The 21,678-nt window shown below is 37.0% G+C and overlaps 1 protein-coding gene across 2 annotated transcripts in view; it reads right to left on the reverse strand.

Moving 5' to 3' along the window:
• The window catches only part of LOC132174762 (pleckstrin homology (PH) domain-containing protein), a 103,852-nt gene that overhangs the window by 47,709 nt on the left and 34,465 nt on the right, over nucleotides 1–21,678 (reverse strand). The window contains exons 10-34 of one of the 2 annotated variants that reach the window (XM_059586429.2): nucleotides 21,103–21,273; nucleotides 20,236–20,328; nucleotides 19,782–20,106; nucleotides 19,559–19,663; nucleotides 19,383–19,478; nucleotides 17,341–17,408; nucleotides 16,102–16,222; nucleotides 15,811–16,017; nucleotides 14,972–15,175; nucleotides 14,748–14,857; nucleotides 13,796–13,892; nucleotides 13,142–13,240; nucleotides 11,365–11,529; nucleotides 11,165–11,239; nucleotides 10,595–11,086; nucleotides 10,164–10,511; nucleotides 9,926–10,057; nucleotides 7,740–7,853; nucleotides 7,406–7,590; nucleotides 7,170–7,278; nucleotides 6,183–6,326; nucleotides 5,751–6,041; nucleotides 1,736–2,386; nucleotides 1,437–1,628; nucleotides 37–140 (exon numbers count right to left, since the gene is read on the reverse strand). In XM_059586429.2, coding sequence (XP_059442412.2) covers nucleotides 37–140; nucleotides 1,437–1,628; nucleotides 1,736–2,386; nucleotides 5,751–6,041; nucleotides 6,183–6,326; nucleotides 7,170–7,278; nucleotides 7,406–7,590; nucleotides 7,740–7,853; nucleotides 9,926–10,057; nucleotides 10,164–10,511; nucleotides 10,595–11,086; nucleotides 11,165–11,239; nucleotides 11,365–11,529; nucleotides 13,142–13,240; nucleotides 13,796–13,892; nucleotides 14,748–14,857; nucleotides 14,972–15,175; nucleotides 15,811–16,017; nucleotides 16,102–16,222; nucleotides 17,341–17,408; nucleotides 19,383–19,478; nucleotides 19,559–19,663; nucleotides 19,782–20,106; nucleotides 20,236–20,328; nucleotides 21,103–21,273 — 4,698 coding nt within the window. Of the gene's footprint in view, nucleotides 1–36; nucleotides 141–1,436; nucleotides 1,629–1,735; nucleotides 2,387–5,750; nucleotides 6,042–6,182; nucleotides 6,327–7,169; nucleotides 7,279–7,405; nucleotides 7,591–7,739; nucleotides 7,854–9,925; nucleotides 10,058–10,163; nucleotides 10,512–10,594; nucleotides 11,087–11,164; nucleotides 11,240–11,364; nucleotides 11,530–13,141; nucleotides 13,241–13,795; nucleotides 13,893–14,747; nucleotides 14,858–14,971; nucleotides 15,176–15,810; nucleotides 16,021–16,101; nucleotides 16,223–17,340; nucleotides 17,409–19,382; nucleotides 19,479–19,558; nucleotides 19,664–19,781; nucleotides 20,107–20,235; nucleotides 20,329–21,102; nucleotides 21,274–21,678 lie in introns of both variants that reach the window. The other variant, XM_059586428.2, reaches the window with a different exon arrangement.

Raw genomic sequence — 21,678 nt, forward strand, 5'->3', positions numbered from 1 at the left:
TTTCAACCAATGATAAGCGCATAAAGAGGATCTGACCTGCAAAATGCATCCAGTTGCGCATGCAAAAGTTGGCTGGGGAGAATCGGTGATTCCCCAACATCCTTTGATGTATTGTAAAAGGTCAGCTCTGGACCAATAGCCTGCAAAGAAATATCATGACTACAGAGATGATACAGAGAAATATTCAATGATTTCATTGATACCAACTGAACATAAAAATTGATTACAGTGCCTGCAAAAGACCATGTAAATCGAGTAGAAGTAAGGGCTGTAAAATAAACCAAGACACTCAGAAGCAGCACAGGCTCAACTCAATTCTTTATACATCTAGTGCATTTATCTGCATAGGTCAAACGAAAATTAAGATTTTGATCTCTAAACATGTATAATTTGCATTTCAAACAACTTGGTTCAATAGAAAAAAGAATGTGGAAAATGAAACTAAACAGAATTGGCTCGTGTCAAACTGAATCATCTTTCAGAGATTTAGACAGCAAGTGGCGCTTCAAACACACTTGATTGTTGAAAGAGTCTGAACAGATGAATGTGCTAAATTTTGTTAAGGACTTTGAACCCAAACCTCAAATCTGGTTGAGTGGAAACCATTATTGGATAATCACCCATTGACCAAAATGCCCATCGGCGACTCCTAACCTTTGCAAAAGAAATATGCAAGCCTAGCTGTATAAACGTTATGCATTGGTAAGTCACGTCTCGATTCAGCCTCTATTTACTTCTTCTCACTCGTTCTTAGATTTCACTAACATCCTAAACTTTAGGGGTTGATGTACCTTTCTTATTTTTCTCTTTCATATTTTTTTGGGCTACCCTTTTGTAAGCTACATGTGTTACACCCCCTTTAATGCTTGTTCTTTATAAGTAAAATTGAAACTGAATAGACGAATATTTTTTTATGCTTTCCAATAGTATTCTTACTGCTTCTTAAGAAGAAGAAAAATTACTCTCTATCCCAAAATGGTAATCTTTTTTCTTCTTTAACTGTCCCAAAATATTTGTTCATCATCCAAATTCAAAAGATATCTTTTGTTTACTTCCAAGTGGGATGCCCCAATGATCACTGCTACAGAAAGCAAATCCATAAACACCAACACCCAAGGACACTCACAGCTTTTTAACATTTGTGCACCACTGAAAGACACATGCATGTGGTGATCATTTTGGATGCTGAAACTTGTCTCAGTTTTTTTTCTTTAATTTTTTTTCCTTAGCTGGCAACTGCCCCTCTTTCCCTTGTCAGACAGACAGAAACCATAGAGCTTTTGTTATAAAGTGTTAACAAACATATTCATTGTCAAGGTAATTACAACCAGTCACAGCAAATGTTAAGACATCTATGAATTTCAAATCAAGTAAAAAAAAAAAAATCAAGAGAGACAGAGAGACAGAGAGACAGAGGAAATGAAGCAAAACTTAACCTGCAACTCAATGATAAACTCTGTGGACCTATCAGCTACAATATCTGGCAATGGTACATCATTGATACTTTCCCTTGAAGAACTAGAATGGGGAACTTCATTCTCTTCCTCCAAGTAGACCTGATCATCCTCCAAAGCAGAATAGCTACTGTTTGATCCAAGAAATATACAAGAATCCAAGTACTGCCCATTCTACACCAGCAAAAGAACAGAAGTGGTTAGATTCTGGGCAAGCATATATAATTGTTTATATTCAAACTGACCGTAAACAAATAAAATATGTAGGTAAAATCTAATACCTTGATCACTACATTTTTGAATTGCAATTTTTTCCCATTTCCAACATATATTATAGCCTCTGTACTAGATGCTACGAGATTGTATCCCTGTCTGTCTTTCAAAAACAATACTCCACCATTCCCATCATAAATGAAGTGATCAAACCTTTCATCATCAACTATTAAAGGTCTTTGAGGAGAGAGAGAGAACTCAGCAGATGGTTGTCTGAAAGTTGACTGATCCAGAATGATTGCATCAATTACATGCATAGAGTTCTTATCTTCTTCATTTGACAGCATGTTACCAGCAGATGGAACGAAAAACTCAACCACAGCCAGCAAGAAATCAAGCGCAACAAGCATTTGTGGCCTTTGGATGCATAAGGAAAGGAATGTTGACAGCTTACTGAACTTTGCATCAAGAATAAGCATTGTAGGAACTGGCTTAATATCACTCTCTCCAAAAACAGTTGCATCAACTAGGCGCTGGTTTTCATCATAAGTCACAGTATGTAGAGGGCTAGAACCAAGGCTCTCTAGCTTTCCTATCACCAGCTTAAACTCTTGTTCGGTCCCCTCACGATCATCAATAACAGTTAAAACCTTTAGTGTTGCTGACAGAGAACCTTCTCCTAGTGTATTGGACTTGTAGAGTAGCCATGCATCACTAATCTGCACAAGATATTAAATAAGAAAATGTTACATATCAATCACTGGAATAAATTGATGTAGAATGGTAAGGTTTCTTTTATGTGTTTTGCATGTTTTGAGGGTTATTTTTGTCTTTTTAACAATTTAGCATAAGATATCATTATACTTTGTGTTATTTACGATTTCTACAAGTTGTTCTATAAAAACTATTTCTAGCTGACAGACAAGACAGTTAATTGTTTTTTTTATTTTTTATAAGTAATGATGCATTAAAGAGCGCAGAGGGGCGCAACCCAAGTACACAGGAAGTATACAAGAAAGCGACTATGTAGAGGGGAAAAAAGAAGATAACATAAAAAGAAAATATGAAAAATTGATCTCTAGGGGTGCAAGCCAGCCTGCAGTCCACATAAAGAGCGTGTACAAAAAGAAATGAACAAGGTCCTCAAGGTTTCTCAACAAACCCTCGAAACAACTAGCGCTCATTTCCTTCCATAAGCACCACATAAGACATAGGGGAGCCATCTTCCACACCACCGCACTTCGGGATTTACCACCCGACCACCAACTAGCTAACATCTCCTTGACGCTTCTAGGCATAACCCAACACATGTTGAAACGAGAGAAGATGACATCCCACAAAAAGTGCGCAACCCCATAGTGAAGAAAGAGATGATCCACAGACTCCCCTTCCGATTCACACATGCAATAACGATTAATCACAACAATACCTCTCTTCCGAATATTATCCAAGGTAAGAGATTTCCCATGGGCAGCCGACCAAGCAAAAAAACACCACACTCGAAGGAACCTTGGTGCGCTAAATACTTTTCCAGGGAAAATGGTCGGGCTCTTTAAGGACAAGCTTCCTATAAAAGGAGCGAACCTCAAACATCCCTTTGCTAGATGGGATCCACCACATCCGATCCTCCCCTTCTCCACACAACGAGAGCGAATACAAGAGCGAGAGAAGGAAGGCTAAAACCGTCTTCTCCCAATCATGAATTCTTCAAATAAAGGTAACATTCCAATGAACCATACCATTTATACACTCCCTGATATTCGTAATGGAGGCAGCCTTGTTGCTAGTGATATTGAAAAGGCCGGAAAAACCATCCTTGAGGAGCATCTAACCGCACCAAAAATCCTCCCAAAATTTGACTTTCAACCCCAAGCCAAGATCGAATCTGAAGTGACAATGAAACGAAGTCCAACCCCTACAAATGTGTTTCCATAACCCCACCTCATGCGAACCGCAAGGAACTATAGAGCGCCAACCGCCCCAAAACACCCCATACTTTGCCACTAAAATCCTTCTCCACCAAGCCTCTTCTTCATTGGCAAATCTCCACAAACATTTCCCCAAAAGAGCTTGATTAAAAAACTGCAAACTCCGAATCCCTAAACCGCCCTATGATATCGGACTACAAACCTCGTGCCAGCTGACCAAGTGGATCTTAGGCTCGTCGTTGAGCCCCCCCCCAAAAAAAATCCAGTTGAATCTTCTCAATGCGATTCGCCACAGAGGCAGGGATAGGAAAGAGAGACAAAAAGTAAGTAGGAAGGTTGGATAATGTGCTCTTGATGAGGGTGAGCCTAGCCCCTTGGACAAATACAAACGTTTCCAAGGGGCCAACCTTCTAGCAATCTTCTCCATCATGTCTTCCCAAATGGCCAAAAGCTTGGGTAAGATCCAGATACTTTTTTTGATAAGTAATGATGATATAAAAAGCGCAAAAGGGCGCAACCCATATACACGGGAAGTATACACAGAGAGCGCCTAAGAGGGAGAGAAATGAAAAAGAAAATCAGAGAAACTAATCACTAAAGGAGCTAACCAAGCGGCCGTCCAAGAGTAAAGAGTAAAGAAGAAAAAATGAGTCAATTCTTCTATGGTCCTAGTGGAATTATCAAAACATCTAGCATTTCTTTCATTCCAAATACACCACATAAGGCACAGAGGAATCATCTTCCACACAACCGCACTTCGAGAACGCTCTCCCGATACTTCAAAGGCAAAGAACTGGTGCCAACTTTTGGGTGAATGAAATTTCTTGAGAGGTTTTCTCTTGTTCTTCCAACTTTTGGGTATTGCTTTGTACAGATTCTTAGGAATGAGGTCTTGATCCAACAAGCAACAGATTGAGCTTTAGAAAGCCTTTGGGTTCGGCCTGATTCGATTACACACGCGCGCAATTAATGAGCCTAAACTCATACAGAAAAACATGCAAAACTTTCATTCTTGGTACACTTCTAAATTGCGGATGCCTTTATTCTTGGTATTTGGAGTGAATCAACAAGTCTAAAGAAAGCTGTTGTTTCTGTTATTTATACGCAAATCAACGAAATCAAGATCGTTTATCTTTTCTTTTACAACATTTAATCTTTCTATATGCTTCCTGCATTAGTCAGTATCAAAGCTAGCGACATTCTTACACCATGCCGCCAAGGAGACATGCTTTGGAAGAAGTTCATGAATGGAATGGAGCCAAGATGCAACAACAAATTAATGCTTTGAATCAACAAATGGCTACTGTAGGCGCAATCTTGTAATAACGATGGTGACAACAAACAAATTGAGGATTTTGCTTCCGGTATTTATGCACAAATCAAATTGTTTATCTTTCTTTTTACTATATTTAATTTTTCTACATGCGTCCTGTAAACTGGAAATTAACACTGATGATGAACAGCATGGTCTAAAACAATCTCAAAAAAGGAATACACACACACACACACACACACACAGAGACACACACACATTACACAAACGGTTCAAAGAAAAGATAAAGAGTTATGGATATGAGAGAACCTTAACTGAGGTCGTGAGAAAAATCTACATTTTATAAGACGAGAGATATTAATGGTCTCACTGTTTTACTTATTTCCCATCAAATATCTTCTAGCAGTGGCTTTCTATCCAGATTTATCTAACGAATTTTGACAAGTTGTCTAGACCATTAATAGGTAAGATTTACCAAGATAAACTTCAACAGATCAAAATGAAATCAAAATGTTGGGAGCTGAGCCAAGTCCACGCAGCAAAAAGAGACCACACCTCAAAACTTGGCTTTCTGGTGAGGATGAAGGTCATTGTTAATGGTGCATTATGGTTCAACAAGAAGATAGCAAAAGGATGAAGTGAACAAATCCGAAAGATTTAAAAGGCCGAGTGAAAGGAAAATCCTGTTCACCTGTCTCCAACGAAATTCTCCCCAACCATTGTACTTGTGCGCTGGCTTTTTTAACAAATTGTGACAAGTTGTTTAAACCATTCTTGGGATAGAATTTACCGTGAAAAGTTTCAAAAGATTAAAATAAAATTACAATGTTGTTACAGGGTTCACAACAGTAGATCTACCCAAAAAAAGAATTAAAAAAATACCTGCATAGTAGCCAGAGATGCATCTCTTGTTGATCCTCTATATAAGCTCATTTCCACTAGATTTATGGTAACAGAGACTTTCATCACAATCCAGGTTTCACCGTATGCAGTATCAGATTCAACACCAACTGTATCCTGAGGAATGATGGGTTCTATTACATCAACTGATGATGTCTGAGAATCATGTTTCAGTGGAGGCACAACATGTGGTGTCTCAGAAATATTAGAAAGAGCACATTCGGTGATAATCTGGTATTCCGAACTCGAAAGAGCTGCTTTCAATTCCTCTATCTGAAGAAGCACAACATTGGATACAAAGGTATGTATAAAATGAGTCCTCATATGAACTTGCAGTTATCTGAAATTAACAAAAAAAAAAAAACCAACAATAAACACTTGAAAGATCAGCCCAATAAACATCCTATGTATTACCTTGATTGCAGCTTCAGTACTTGGTATTTGATGCAACAAGTCTCGGAGTGACCTCTGAATGACAATAGAAATACCCTTCACATCTTGAATTATGCTCTCACCTAGTTCTGTTCCAGTACCAACGTTTAAATTGATGTCCTCAACCTATCAATGAGAAAGGTGGTCAACAGACAGCAAGAAAAGTGATGCAGCGAGTGAAACAGCAGTTCAGTTTTCTACTCTCTTTTAGCACCCAAATGCTAGAAATCTTCCCATAATCTAGATAGTTTTCTGATCCATTATGCATAACTTTTTTTTTTTTTTTTTTTTGATGAGTAATGTATTATATATCAAAAAAGCGCAAAGCGCCTCTAAGTACACAATAAAGCATTGTGCATACTTAAGAATATTATTTCTTAATTTACTTCTTTAAATTAAATTGAGGATTAAAAGATCTGAATTGATTAGGTAGTACTTGGTTATGGCTATGCCATACGTTCTCCAGGAAGTCATTATAGTATTTTTTTTTTTTTTTTTTTTTTTTCAATTTTGTGATTTTATTTAGTAAAACGACAGCTCTTGTGGACCTTCTGTAACCACAACTCTAACCCCTTTTCGCTCCTTGCTTCCTCACTTATTATTTGGCCTATGTAAGACAAAATGCTGTGGTAAGATTGTCTTGATCTCTGCTCATCCGGTTGGTATGTACCACCAATTTCAAAAGTCTTCTGTACTTTGCAGCATTAGTAAGTAAAGATAAAAAATCTTTAATATCTGGGTGTAAACCAACAAGAACTCGCAACTTAATATTATGCCAGTTGCAAATAGAATGTTGAAGAGATAAAAACATATGAAAGCCTAATTAATTCCAACAATTAAACCCTCATCAAACAATAGATTATATACTGATTACATCATAAAACAAACAATAAATGGGAGCAAACCATGCGCGACCCCTTTTTGTTGAAACCACTAACTCAGTTTAACTATAAATGCAATAAATCTAACCTGAACTGTTAATATTTCCAAATGCACAGCATTCATTTCACTTTTATGTCCACAAAACCATTGAAATTTGTTCTTGACAGTTATGTGAACAATGTCAAGCTTCAAGTAACTGTAAAATAGGGAAGTCAAACACTTGTATTAGATGTCATGTCAGAGCCAGGAACCCACAAAGACAAGGAACTTAATCACACAAAAACTAGAATGCATTAAATAGTACAAACCCAAAATAAACTTACTCAAGGCTGTCTGTCCTCCGAGGCATTACTATAATAGGCTTCCTAAGAGAAAGATCCAACTTTACAGCAGGTGATCCTTCAATTTCACTAGTTGTAAACCACTTCTCTGAATTTGTTACTTGATCCTTTAATTTGACAACAGCTTTTGAATTGTTCGGAACAAGACCCATAAAATAACTAACCACCTAGATATCATTTACATATATATAAGAATTTGAATAAAATTTAAATACACGATGAATGAATCTAAACGTAAATTACCTCCTGGAAAAATCGATTCAAGTAAACTGAATAAAATTTAAATACACGATGAATGAATCTAGACGTAAATTACCTCCTGGAAAAATCGATTCAAGTAAACGACTCGTACTTCAGAAAGTTGACCAGAAAGGCTATACTCATAACCTTCATAGTCTTCATCATCGACATTGTATGAAGTAAAAACCAACTGCATGATCACGAGCAAATATTTGTAATACAACCCACAATATCCCAAAAACTATTTACATTATTCAAACAAAATATAACAGCAACAAGGAAAAAAAAAAAAAGGAAGATTGCAGAAAGTTGCCAAATATAGCATCACAAAATCTTTCACATGATTTACAATATATACCAAAGCCACATAGCATCTTTGGGCCGCTCACAAAAAGATCCAATCTTGGGCCGCCCAACGTGAGCCCAAGATTTTGCCCGTTGGTTTGTCATTTTGTTATTCTCTTGGCCCATTTTCGGTCCAGCCCTAGAAGAGACCCGGCCCACTTCAAGCTTCTCCAGACAACTGTTTATCTCCTCCTTAAACACAATCAGCATATTACGAATTGCCATAACATTTCCTTCCGTAATGAGCTGCAATAATATCTCCCCATTATTTCCAGCGTGATCCACGGGCGCAGTTCCAGGCAGCGTGTCTTCCGCACCTTACTGAATGAGCGTCTCCTCTCCCTTCCCCGCAACATGGTCTCCGGCGGGTTGATCACCGCCCAATGTATTTTGAGATTGCGTGATGGCCTGTGCCAGAATCCTCTGCTCGGCCTCCTGCTCCTGCCCCTTACCCACCAGGTCCTCCAATTCTCATGTGTCTTAGCATTTTGTGTTAAGTTATCCCATGACAATAAGAACTAGAACACTGTCGGCCATGCCATAATCACCGACCGAGAAACACCTTTACTTATTTCCGCCAAGCGAACACCCCCTCGCATATCTGACCTGAACTCAAATGACTTCTTTTCCACGTAAAAGAAACCCAGGTACCCCATTCATCTTCCCGTACGACTACTACCATTCAAGAGTCGGGTAGGGAAACCACCCCGCACCTACTCGCGCACCGTCACTCACCTCACGCGCTCCCTTCTACGAGAGGGAGCGCATCCATATTGTAGACTTTTTGCCCGGGGCATATAATGGTGAAAACAATATATCAGATTGAAAAACCTCTAGCATCAAAATTAATGGAACACTCCAAGTTTTTAAGCTCCCTCCTACCTTTCGGTTTAAAGGAAGAAACCAAAGCCTGTTGTTCCTCTTCAAGAATTGCCAGAAGACCCAAAAGCTCATTTTCATCTCCACCACATGAAATCCCCAAAATGGGATAGATCCCCTTTGCATTTTGCACTACTTCGGAGTATCCAAAATCAGCCCCTCTCCATTCTTAGCATCACCTGCCCTAACCAACCCTAACTCTCCCTCTTCCTCAACAACCCCCTTCAAAGACTCACCCAAAACTGAATACTCGGTTGGAAGAAAGATGTCAGCTTCAACCGAAGATGTATCAAGGGACAAAGGCAATGGAGAGAAGCCACCATGTGGGACGGAGGCCACCGAAAGACACCCAAAGAGGAGGAAGGATGCTGAAAGATATCTAAAAACATACCCGGCACAACCTGGGGGAAGCACCGAGCTACCAATGTTAACACTGGCCTTGGGGGCATCAATAACCTCGCCAGGACAGACCCAACTACCAGGACCAAAACCTCCCCCGGCATAACCTCCTACGAGCTAAAAGGCTGCACTGCCAAACAAAACCCAGGAAACTCGGAGAACTTGCGGCTGCCCCAAGGCAGAAAATCAGGCAGGGCATTGAGACCCAGGAAACTCTCTCCCACTAGAAGGCCAGCGTCCAACTTCGAAGCCCACTTGGCCTTGAACTTGCGATTGTAAAACTTCAAAGGCTTAGGTAAAACTAGTGTCTCCAGTCTTCTCATTTTAAAATAAAGAAACAAAAATTAGACCCTAACAAACAATGTTCCATACTTATAAAGTTTCCTATGTATGAATTGCAAATGGGTGTCAAGTGTTTGACGTGCATCAAACACAGACACAGGACATACATGCAACATGCCCCCACTACATGTTGGAGACACATCCGTATATTTCTAAGGAAAATAACGATAATTAGATAATACCAGCAGATATAGGACAAAAAAAGGGTCCAAATATGTACTTATCCCAGCAAATGATTTTTTAAATTAAAAAAAAAAAGAAAAAAAAAAACCCAAGCAAGTGAGAGAGAGAGAGTACCTCAACAAATGAACTGCCCCCAGGATTTCTCATATCACAGGCCCAGAAATACATATGGCTGCTTGGAAGACTATCATCACTCATTCTCAGATTTCCAAGGGCTGCTTTAATGCTAAAAGATGATGGGAACACCTTAAAACCAGAAAAACATGTAATAAGCATGAAAAATTAAGAGTTTAAAACTACAGAAAGATAAACAAACTTTGGAGTCTCAAGGTTGGGCAAAGCTCAAGCAAACCTTAATATCCATCAGCAAATTATCTTGTGACAGACTGGATAACTTCGTTTCATCTTCATTCATCAACAAAATTTGAGCACGTGACATATGTAGTGTTAAATTGAACATGATTCTGGATTTCCCTTTTCCTAGCAAACCTTTAATTACAGGCTCCTCAACTGTCACTGAATATTTATCATCAACCACATCTTCCCTGACAACATCTTGTTTCATGATGGCTGCGGAAGAACTGTCGGAGAAAGATTCACAACTTTCATCCTCAATGTTAATAGCATTAACAAATTCCATAATGGCAACAACTGTTGTTCGACGACAGAAAAATGACAAGGTAGCCAGGGTCACTCTGATCTGAAAATTAATTTTATAATCTAGTCAAATTAACAATCAAATAACAGACTGTAGGCAGAAAATTAAACACACAAAATACCCACCTGATTATCTATATTACTATATCGAGGAGAGTTCTGGTCATAAATAATTATTTGAGCTTTCACAAAACTATCCAATGTATCAGTTAATTCAATGTCCTGCCTCCTAGTTTGAAATGCATCGGTAGGGAGTAAACCAGCAATACGGCTAAAACTTGGGGGCTTCAATGATAAAATTTCAGATCGGTGCAAATTTTGGGAGCCTGGATACTCAGATTTGTTTCTTGGTGACTGCATTGGATAGTGAACAGAATCAATCAAATTTTCCGGTGCCTCATAGAATTTATCATCTCCTTCACTTGGAGTTCTGTCATTGCCGTCAAAGTTCTGATCCTTAACATCATAGAAGGATGAATTTGCGTCTGCACTCCCAATGAATGACCTCGCCAGAAAACAAGGACGAGACACTCTGTTACGGCAAACTAAATCTTCAATCTCCAAAGATTTCAGCACAGTGCCGATGAACATATCCTTCTCTATGATCAGAAGCTCAACCTGTTTGTACCGATAAAAAACCTCAATGGTTAAAAAACGAAAACCTGCATAAATAAACTGGCTCCACATCTATATTACCTGACCACCTATCGCCCGAAATTCAAATAGACGAGTCTCTTCAGCAAGAAGCACATTCATGAAGCTTTGGCCATGCTAAAAGAAAAAATTTTTAAAAAAAAATAAAGAAAAAAATAAAGGGAAGAAGCAAAAGATCTCTCAGAACTCTGAGTACTTCCATCACAAGGCAACTTCATATGGTAAAAATAGCCTAGACATACCTGCTTACTATAACTGAAGCAAACCTTTAGTTCATCAAGAACACCAGTAACAAATAGCCTCTCCAAATTCATTATCTCAATTACATCATGTTTGTCATTAAGTTCCGCTTCTGAGTTCTCCGGGTCTGATGAAGTTTCCGACAAGCTAGTGATTGGAGCAGTACCCTGCATAGAAATTTTAGAAAATCCCTCTTACTTTTTTTGTAGCTAAAGACATAGTCTGGCCAAAGGCAGGGACTGACTTGAACAAAAAGTTCTATTTTGCAGCAGTACTCCTTGTTCTACAGGACTGCAGTGTAAAAGTAAATCAACTAGTATTATCCTTAGAGGTAATATACAACAGATTCAGGTGCTTGCAATGCTTGTGGTATTAGCGCATTGAAAAAATTTGAACAGGGGAGGTAGTTGACTCTTTCTATATTCTTGCCTGTTTCCCTCCAGTTCTTCAATCATATGGGAAAATTAGCCCCTACACTTTTCAATGGATCCAAAACCAAATAACTAATAAGAAGTTACTAATACAAGTAAAAGAGAATACCACAGTTGTAGTAGTAAGAGTAATAGAGATTAGTAGAATTATCATAATAATGTTTGTAATAATATAGGGGTACTATCTTCAATGAAATTAGCATTGAATTCTGAAGTTGGTCATAATGCCAGATTATGGGTAGCACCCCTATCATAGTAGTAATAATAAAGGTCACCACAGTTATAATAGTTATAATCATAGAGATTCTTACAGTTATCATAGAATGTTCGTAAAAATAGAGGGGTGCTATCTGCAATGGAATTAACAATGAAGCCCTCTGACTTTCCATATAAAACCATTGCAGCAGATCACAAACAATAAGAAGTACACTACATGGAGATCACAAAAAAAGAAGAAAGGAAACAGTTTAAGAGCTTGAAGTTCAAATTTCATACAACCATGATGTGTAACATCCATATACCACATTGAGAAGATGAATAGCCCACATAGAGTGGGTCAATTATAAAGACACTCAAGAGTGCTAAGTCTCACATTGCTCTAGGTGAGACTGGGCCTGATTCTAGAGAACTTCGAATTGACTAGTCATTTTAGAGTGATAACAAAAAGTAAATCTTTACATGATTTTTAGATCAAAAATATATAGATGTTGCTTAAGCATAAATGCCCGCAGCATATAGTGATACAAAAAATAGAACTAGTAGACAGAAACCATTAAAAATGGGCAAGTTTCTAGAACTTCCCAGAGCACAGTGCTTGGGTAATCCTAAAGCAAAACAAAACTTTAAACTAACAAAACTTTATGATCTATTGAAGAGCTTAAATTTTAACAAGAAAATGAAGTAAAGGAAGACCCGCTAAGCGAGATTAAGAGCCTGTTTGGGATTGCGTTAGAGAGATTAAAACGTACGTTTAGTAACTAGAAAGCTGTGTTAAACAAAAAGCTTGCATGTTTTGTTAAAAATTTCAAAAGTACTTTTTTACTCTAAAAATGGCCAAAACACACTATTGGGAAAAGCTTAAAATTGAAGCTTTTTCTAAAAAGCTCTTTTTGACTTTAAAAACTCTACTTCACAAAGCAATCTCAAACAGGCTCTAACTAACAAAAAGCATAGCAACCAAATGAAAAACAAATTCCTTATAACTAATCCTACTACCCTAAGAGACAATGCAAGCCCAAACAAGAGAAGCATATTCCTCTCATAATTATGATAGGTTGAACAACAATTACAACAAATCATTCAACATAGAATATCAATTCAGATAAATTGAACTAAACAAATGATTTACCGATGCACGATAAATAGCCCCCTGCAAGCGGCTTTGCCAAGATTTCCTTGAATCATCAGACTCACATTGGAATATTAATGCATTTGCATCCTCCACAACCTAGATCCAAATGAGAATTGATAAGAAATGTTAGAATATCTTATAAGAATATTTAGAATATATTATTTCCTTTGTTAGAATATGTTATATTTCCCTTATTTCCTTAGAATATTGTAGGATTTATTTCCCTATGTATTTTAGGGTTTATTTGGGTTTCTTGCTCACTACTCATTGTCTCTCTATAAATAGAGACCTATGCAATATTGTTTAACACAATTCAATATAGTAAAGATGTAGTCCATACGTCTCTCTCTCTCTGCTTTTGCTCTCTTTTCTTTCTCTTTCATATTTTATTATTTTATATTTTATATATATTTCAATAAGAAGGGACTACATCTCTCTCTCTGCTTTTGCTCTCTTTTCTTTCTCTTTCATATTTTATTATTTTATATTTTATATATATTTCAATAAGAACTAATATTCACGATTCTATCAAAATGAAATGGACAACTATACTATTTGTGAAAAAAAAAAAAAACAGATATAGTAATTTTGATGGTGTAGATATAGTAATTAAATTCTCTTAGTTCTCGTTTCCAAAGACATAGCTACAACCTTGCTGTTGGATCGTGCTGTATTACAAATAGCCACAACATGTTCTGCATCACCAACAAACTCAGGTGGAACTTGATATATCTGTTTTCCTCGTAAACTACAATAAGCATATCAATAGAGATATTAATTAGATCAAACATGGATGGGTAGATAAACAAACTTTTTGAGTAAAATTTAAATACAAATGACTAGTTAATAGGCAAAATTTTGAAGAAAAAAAACTTGATGGGGGCTCTATCAAGACTGTAACCTTCCCCAAGAGGCAAGTTAGGATTCTTTTTTTTTTTTTTTTTTAAGAAAAAGTAAACGCATTTTATGTGCACACAGAACATCTGAAAAATGGACAAACAAGAAGAGTTGCACTGCAACTCAGTAAGAAACCTTGGAGGAAAAACAAAAAAAGAAGGATAAGCCAAACAAAAGTGTCAATATCTGCACAACTATACAATACATGCTTAATAACTCTATCACAATATTCTAACTGTTCTTTAACTATGGAATAATAAGAATATCGGTGCATATCAATTTTATAGTGACCAACTTAGCTCAACAAACTTATATATCTCAAACTGCTATTAATCTTGATCAACGTGTAGAACTTCTTGCTCCATGTTTCCAAGCTAGTTTTAAAAGAAATTATGAAAAGAATCACATGCTTTTTACTTGGAGATCTGGCCAAAATATTAAGTGCATACACCTTATTGCTTTCCTCCTTTCACCAGCTCTTGTTGTTCTAGGTCTCTGAATGGTTTTTGGCAGAAGGCATTTCTAGTATGCTAAAAGAAAATTCCATAAAGAATCACAAGCTTTTCACTTGGAGTAGCTTCTTTCACTCCAAGGTTTCCATTGTGTTATGCCATGTTTCCATCTTTTTCTGATATCTCAAATTTATGTTAAGATATGATATGGTCATGCCAATCATCATTCAATTAGGGAAAGTTGGCAACTGAACCTGATACACTGCTTATAAGACTTAGAGACAGGGCTCTCGAGTACATAGAGGAAAGGCCCAACTAAGCATAAGTATCGCCGCTGCCATACAGCTTCCCTATTTCCCACACCCTATCACATTAAAATGGAAGAGAAAAATGAGGCAATGTTAGAGGATAGCACCATGTTAAGATACCAAACTACTCAGGGAAAGGGTTTCTTGGAGGAGGGGAGGGGGGGAGATACCTTCCAAGTAAGAAGGGACAACCACCCTTCAAAGTCAGCTTGATGCCAAGGGCGTAGGAAATCCGAGTCCTCGCCATCCTTCCCCTGAAAGATCTTCACTACTTGCATCAATCGATGATACCGAGCTGGAGAAAAGTGAAACCCCAATGATGGCAGCCGTACAGCAAGTCTTGTTGAGGGATAGGATGGGCTATCTACTCGAATCTTGACATCAAAAGAAAGTAATTTTCAATAGCATGACATCTCAACAAAACATTACAAAATGAATGTTAAAATATTAATTTTTTTTTTTTTTTAATAGGTAATATCAATTCATATATAAAAATATTAATTAAATTATGGACAGAAATTTCCTCCAAACCAGTTTGGAGAAAATTTCCTTCAACCTGCTTCAATAAGTGACAAGTGTCATCTCTCACATATTTTTTTTAAATATTTTTAAGAGGCATTTATTGTCATTCTACTAATCTAGGAACCTAAACATTAAATTTTGAGAAACCCAATGATGTTGAATGACACTTTCACTTATTGAAATAGATTAGAGCAATTTTCTCCAAACTAATTTGAAGGAAATTTGTGTCCTTAAGTTATTAAATCCACTATTTTCTATCAGCTTAAGATTTTTAGATAAGTGGTGATTTAACATTGGCTCCATAATTTACCCCTCATTGTAGTCTAAATATTCTGTGTTGGGCTCACTTGTTAGGTGAGAGAAAGTTCAAACCACACGTGAGGGGAAATATTAGAATTTTAATTAAATGATTAAATTCATTCTTTCCTATCCGCTTAAGTTTTTGGGATAACAAAACCACAACTATAAAGAAACTACTGAGTATTACCTGTTGAAGCTTCAAAATTACCCCACACTTATCAATAATGGGCAAGAAACTAACACCACTTATGTCTGCAGAAACATCATTCTTGTTGGAAGGATTTTGGCTCCAATGGTAGTCACCATCAACCAAAAAGGCAGATACATCACTCAAAACCAAATCAAACTGCAAATACATATCGACCTTCTCAGGTGATCCACCTTCATGGTTATCCTGCTTACATTTCACAAACTCTATATAAATTTCAGCTTAACTGATTCAAACAGAAATAATTAAGAATCAGTATTGCGTATTAACCTGTGTACGAATCAACAAATTTCCCAAATCAAGAAGAAGTTTTGTTGAATGAGAATTGTCAGGACGAAAATCAGTAGGAATGGTAATTTTGGGAGCCGCAATATCCAAGTCCAACAAAAACCTTCCAGCAGATAAATATCAAATGTGTTAAATAAATACAGCATGCCAAAAATTGCCGTCAACTTGCACCAACCATGATATACACGCATTATTTGGAAAAATGAATAACATGAAAATTCAAGAAGGCCAAAAACGAACACCAAAGAAGAAAAGGAAAGTACAGGAAAAAGAAACAAACTACTATTCAACAACCAAAAAAAATAAAAAACTATTCAACAACATCTACATGTATGCTTCCAACTCCGTAAAAGGTCTGTAATCTATAAACAATCAAGTTTGCTAAGATAACATCAAACCAATTTTTTTTTTTTTTGATAAATAGTTTCATTATCAATAAAAACGCACAAAGGGGCACAACCTTAGTACACAAAGAGTATACAAGAAAACCCCTAATCTGAAAATAAGAAGAATAAAAGCTCAAAAAATCTGCAAAACTAGAAAGAAGCAACAATGATGAGCAGATATCCAAGTATATAAAGTGTTAATCACAATCTTCCCCAACTCTGTCACCAAAGTCTCAATATCTTCAAATCTCTGAGCATTCCTCTCTCGCCAAAAACACCACATTAAGCACAATGGAGCCAACCTCCATACTCCCATAATTGTACCATGCTCAACCTATCCTCCCCAGCTGACCAACAAATCAATCACCCGTTTAGGCATAACCAACTCTACACCAAACAGATTAATAATAGAACTCCATAATTCTTTTGTTACTTCACAATGAATCAATAAATGATCAATGGACTCCTCACTCATCTTGCACATACAACACCACTCAACCACCATAATATTCCTCTTTCTCAAATTATCGAGCATCAATATTTTCCCTAAAGTTGCTGTCCACATCAAACCAATTAATGTTATCTCATATCTGTTTAACCTCCAACAAGTGGTTAACAATTAAATCACTTGCCAATGCCGTCCATAATGATCTCAAGACACATTCATCAAAAAAAATATTATGATCAAGACACAATAAGAAAGATCATAAGATGATAGAACATTCCAAATTTTAGGTCCAAAAGCCCCAGGGTAACACTAGTACCAATAAAATTTCATGACTAATGTATTCCTCCCAAGGTCACTAGTTAAAAGTTAAAACAAAGTAACAAACACCTGGCATGATCCTTCAGTGCACGGTTCACTTGTTGCTGAGCAGTGCGCTTGACACCATCAATTGTCATCTAGAAAATAATGAAGGAGACCATTAGCACACCATTGTTGAAATGAAGCATAAACCATACTTGCGGGAACAGAATAAGCACATCTACACTTTATTTGGGATTTTGACAAACTAAATATAAGTGACGGTGCAGCAAACACAAGTGCAGACTCCAGCTAAAGTAGACCAATTTTGGACCTATATGTGAAACAAGGAACATGCAGGCTGTTTTGATCCTCCTGGCATCATAACAATATTTTCTGCTCTCCGTATGTCTCAAATCTTATTATAAATTCATTAAGTACACATAATGGCACTAGCTAAGAGAATTAATCCAGGGTATTCAGAACACTCAAGAGTATTCCCAATATATTGCTGGAATTCCTCAACCATGTCATCCAGTATTTACATTATAAGCTTCTGGATTTTTCAATATGCTTTCCTTTTGGAAACAAAATTCCAACGTGTTTGGAGAAGGGTGGAGTGGGTCCTATATATTATTATTGTTGGTATGCTCCCTGAATGTATCATATCCTATATATTATTATTGTTGGTATGCTCCCTGAATGTATCATATCCGCTTAATTCCAACATTTTTGTCTCTTTCCCTATTCTAGTGAGTAATAGGCTTGAGAAACTTGATATGGTTTTTTATGGGGTAGAATTGGGGATGAGTTCAAGTTCCATTTAGTGAACTAGTCGAGAATTTGTACTGTTATGAAATCGGTGGTTTGGGGGTTACAAATCTAAATCAGTTTAATTGAGCTCTTTCGAGAAAATGGTTGTAGCAATATGCTATGGAGAGGGAGGCTTTATGGAGATTGCTAATAGAGACTAAATATGATAGTTTAAGGTAAGGTTAATGCTCTAAGGTACTGGGGCCATTTGGAGTGGGAGTATGAAATTTGTAAGAAGGGGTTGGGAAACTTTTTCAAAATTTGCTAGATATGTGGTGGGTAATAGGTCAAAGGTCAGTTTTTGGCATGATGTGTGGTGCAAGGATTAACCATTGAAGATATCTTCGCCGGACTTGTTCAATATTGCATCAAGTAAGGATGCGTGGGTGGTAAACAATATGCAATTCCGAGATGGGAATATTCATTGGAATGTAATTTTGACTAGACCCATGCTGTATTGGAAGGTGGATGTGGTCTTTTCTTTCTTTGAGATGTATTATCTCATAATAAGGCAAGAAGATGTGGATAGAATATGTTGGAATCCCCAAAAGGCGCAAGTTTGACGTGAAGTCATATTCTCAAGTGTTAATCATTACTACTGGATCTTCTTTTTCTTGGAAGAGTATTTGGAGAGTTGATACTCCTTTGAGGTAGCGTTTTTTGTGTGGACGACGGCAATAGGGAAACTCTTGACTTTGGATAACTTGAGAAATTTGTGGTGATGGAGTGGTTTTGTATGTGCAAGAAGATTGGGGAGTCCATTGATTACCTTATGATTCATTTTGAAGTAGCAAGAGATTTATGGAGCTCACCTTTCAACCTGCTTGGTGTTGATTGGGTTGTGCCTAAAAGAGTGAGACAGTTGTTGGTGAGTTGAGGAGCTTAGGGTAGGGCATAGTAACATTTTGGAAGTTTGAAGGTTGGTTCCATTGTGTTTAATGTGGTGTATTTGGAGAGAGCGGAATGCTCTGAGCTTTGAAGATATAGAGACTTTGGTGGTAGTGCTGAAAAAGATTATGTTCAACACTTAATACACTTGGATATCAGCACATTATAGCTTGCTCTTTTCTAGTATTTCAGATTTTTTGAACTTTTGTTCATCTTTTTCTCCTGAATAGGGGGTTCTCTTGTATACTTCTTGTGTCTAAGAGTTGCACCCCCTCTATTCTTTTAATGAGATTTAATTACTCTAAAAAAAAAATCTAAAATGAATAACCCATGCATTTCAACTATGATTATGCTCAATTCCAGCTAGCCTGGGTAGTACATAGAAGTAACTCCGAACAATATTATCAAAGTTCCAGCAAGATAAAACAAACCTGCACAGCAGCTGCAGTTTCCAATGCTATTGTCTGACTAACAGCAGTATTACTCTCAAAAAATTTGATAATTTGTTCAATGGAGTCCTTCAGATACTGGCCAAAAGACTTGTAATCAGAAAACGACCAAAAACTTATGGTAAGAACAATCAGAGAATAAGAGAATAGTAGCATACAGTCATGTAACATGGAGAAGCTTTAGCAACCATGCTCCAGTCCACCTTACTATTGAATGGCTTATAGCAGAAGACACCAACTAATGAATCATAAGTAGTAGCACTCTGCAAGGAGGTGGGAGAAGATTCAGGTGACACCACTACTGTTGTTCAACTAAGCAACCAGCTTTTCAGTAGAACTAGAAAAATCTCAAACGTACACAAAGAGAGAGGAAATTCAAACCTCGGCAAGGAGACCACTTGGGGATGACAATCGATATGACCCTAGTTTCACGTCAAAAACTTTTGTCTCTGGATAAAGCTTTATGGAGCAATCAAGTCCTTCACATGATAATTCAGCAAGACAATCCAGGGCCTCATCAAGAAGCTTTGAAGCATTATGTTCCATGTGCACCTCCAAGGAGGTATGAAGAGCATCCAACTTGTCATTAAGGATAAATGACTGCCCTTCTTCACCTTCCTTATACCCAATAATTTTATTCAACTGTTCCCAGTCTTCCTCACTGAATTTAAATGATTCAGCTTCATCTTTAAAAGATTGGCTGTTCCTGGAAGAGTACATGCATATAGGTGATCACCATATACTATAAAGCATCACCAGATAAGAAGAGGCGAGGAAGTATGACAAGAAGACTGGAAAGTATCGACAAAACCAGTTTCAAGCTAAAAATACTCACCATCCTAATGACCACCAAGATTTCTTTGCTTTTTGTTTCTTCATGTTAACATCCGATTCTATTGTTTTCTCCACAAACTTGTGAGCCAACATCCTGTATGGAACCAAGATTAAAAAAATGGTAACTTGAAAACAGAGGTTAGCAAATTAAATCACAGTACTGTAGGCAAAGTTTTGAATTCAATAAGTATATGCACGTATGCATGCATCAGTATTTTGTTGTTCACAAGCACATAAATTCATGTGGTATGGATGTGCGGATATTTGGAAATGGTATGGTGTCAAGGAAACTGCCTAGAAAGTATGAAATGTAAAGATGCATACATACATATTTATATGTACTTCTTGTATTCTATTACCTTTGACTCCTAATATAAAAACCAATAGTATTATTTCACACGTTATTTGCTAAAAAAAAAAAAAAAAGAAGTAACTATCTAGGAAGTATGCAATGTATGTATTCTTGTTTTCTATTACTTCTTTCACACATGAAATATGAAAATACAGGTTAACTGGAAAAGAAATATAAACATAAGAGGAAGGGAATGAAGACCACAAATTAGGATTGTCAACAGGGAAATTCATGGTGCTTGCTATGTAGAAGCAAAAATTGGGATCAGCATGCAATGGCACTTCTCGTAATCTAATTAGAAAGGTATCCAGATCCAATGGCTGAGTACTATTGTACTAATACTGGAGATTAAGAGACACTTGAGTTTAGAGAGGATTGAGCCAAGCTTACCTATTGGTGGGCCCAGTAATATAACAGTAAATTATCACACTTTTAATCTCATATAAAAAGAGTCTTTTACACATATACACTAACATCATAAGATAACATTGATACATTTATGGCCAGAAAATATACCTCCACTGAAGTATGAGTTCAATATCAAGTCCACGATCTAATTCCTCAATTTCTTTGTTGTCATCAACTACAGCCCGGCTGAGGTCAGACTTAAGCAGTGAAGCATACATAGATATATATCTCTTCTGCAATCTTGCAGACCTCAGAACCTGCTCCCATGACAATTTACCGCTGTGACAACACAATATTCTTAGAAAATATAAAAAGATACCCAAAGTCCATTTCCAAACATGTCTATATTAAAAAGTAAAAATTGCTCCACTACTCCAACAATACCCCTTCAACCCCCACCCCCCACCCCAAAAAAATAATAATAATAATAGAGAGAGAGAGAGAGAGAGAGAGAAAACAATCCACCAGACAACAAGGATACATCTTACGAGATATTTCTTTTTTGACTTTATTAATGTAAGTATATCATATATGGGTAAAGGTTCAACACCTCATGGGTACAAACAATTCCTTGGGGCCACACCCTCTAAGGAAAAGCTAGCGACTTAACCAATTCCGTGTAGGGAAACTTCCCCGTGCACGGAACCGGGGTTTACTTTCGCTTCTTGCAATAATAGTTTTCTC

The sequence above is a fragment of the Corylus avellana genome, chromosome 3 (genome assembly GCF_965113065.1).
Source record: "Corylus avellana chromosome 3, dhCorAvel1.hap1.2, whole genome shotgun sequence".
Classification (NCBI taxonomy): Eukaryota; Viridiplantae; Streptophyta; class Magnoliopsida; order Fagales; family Betulaceae; genus Corylus; species Corylus avellana.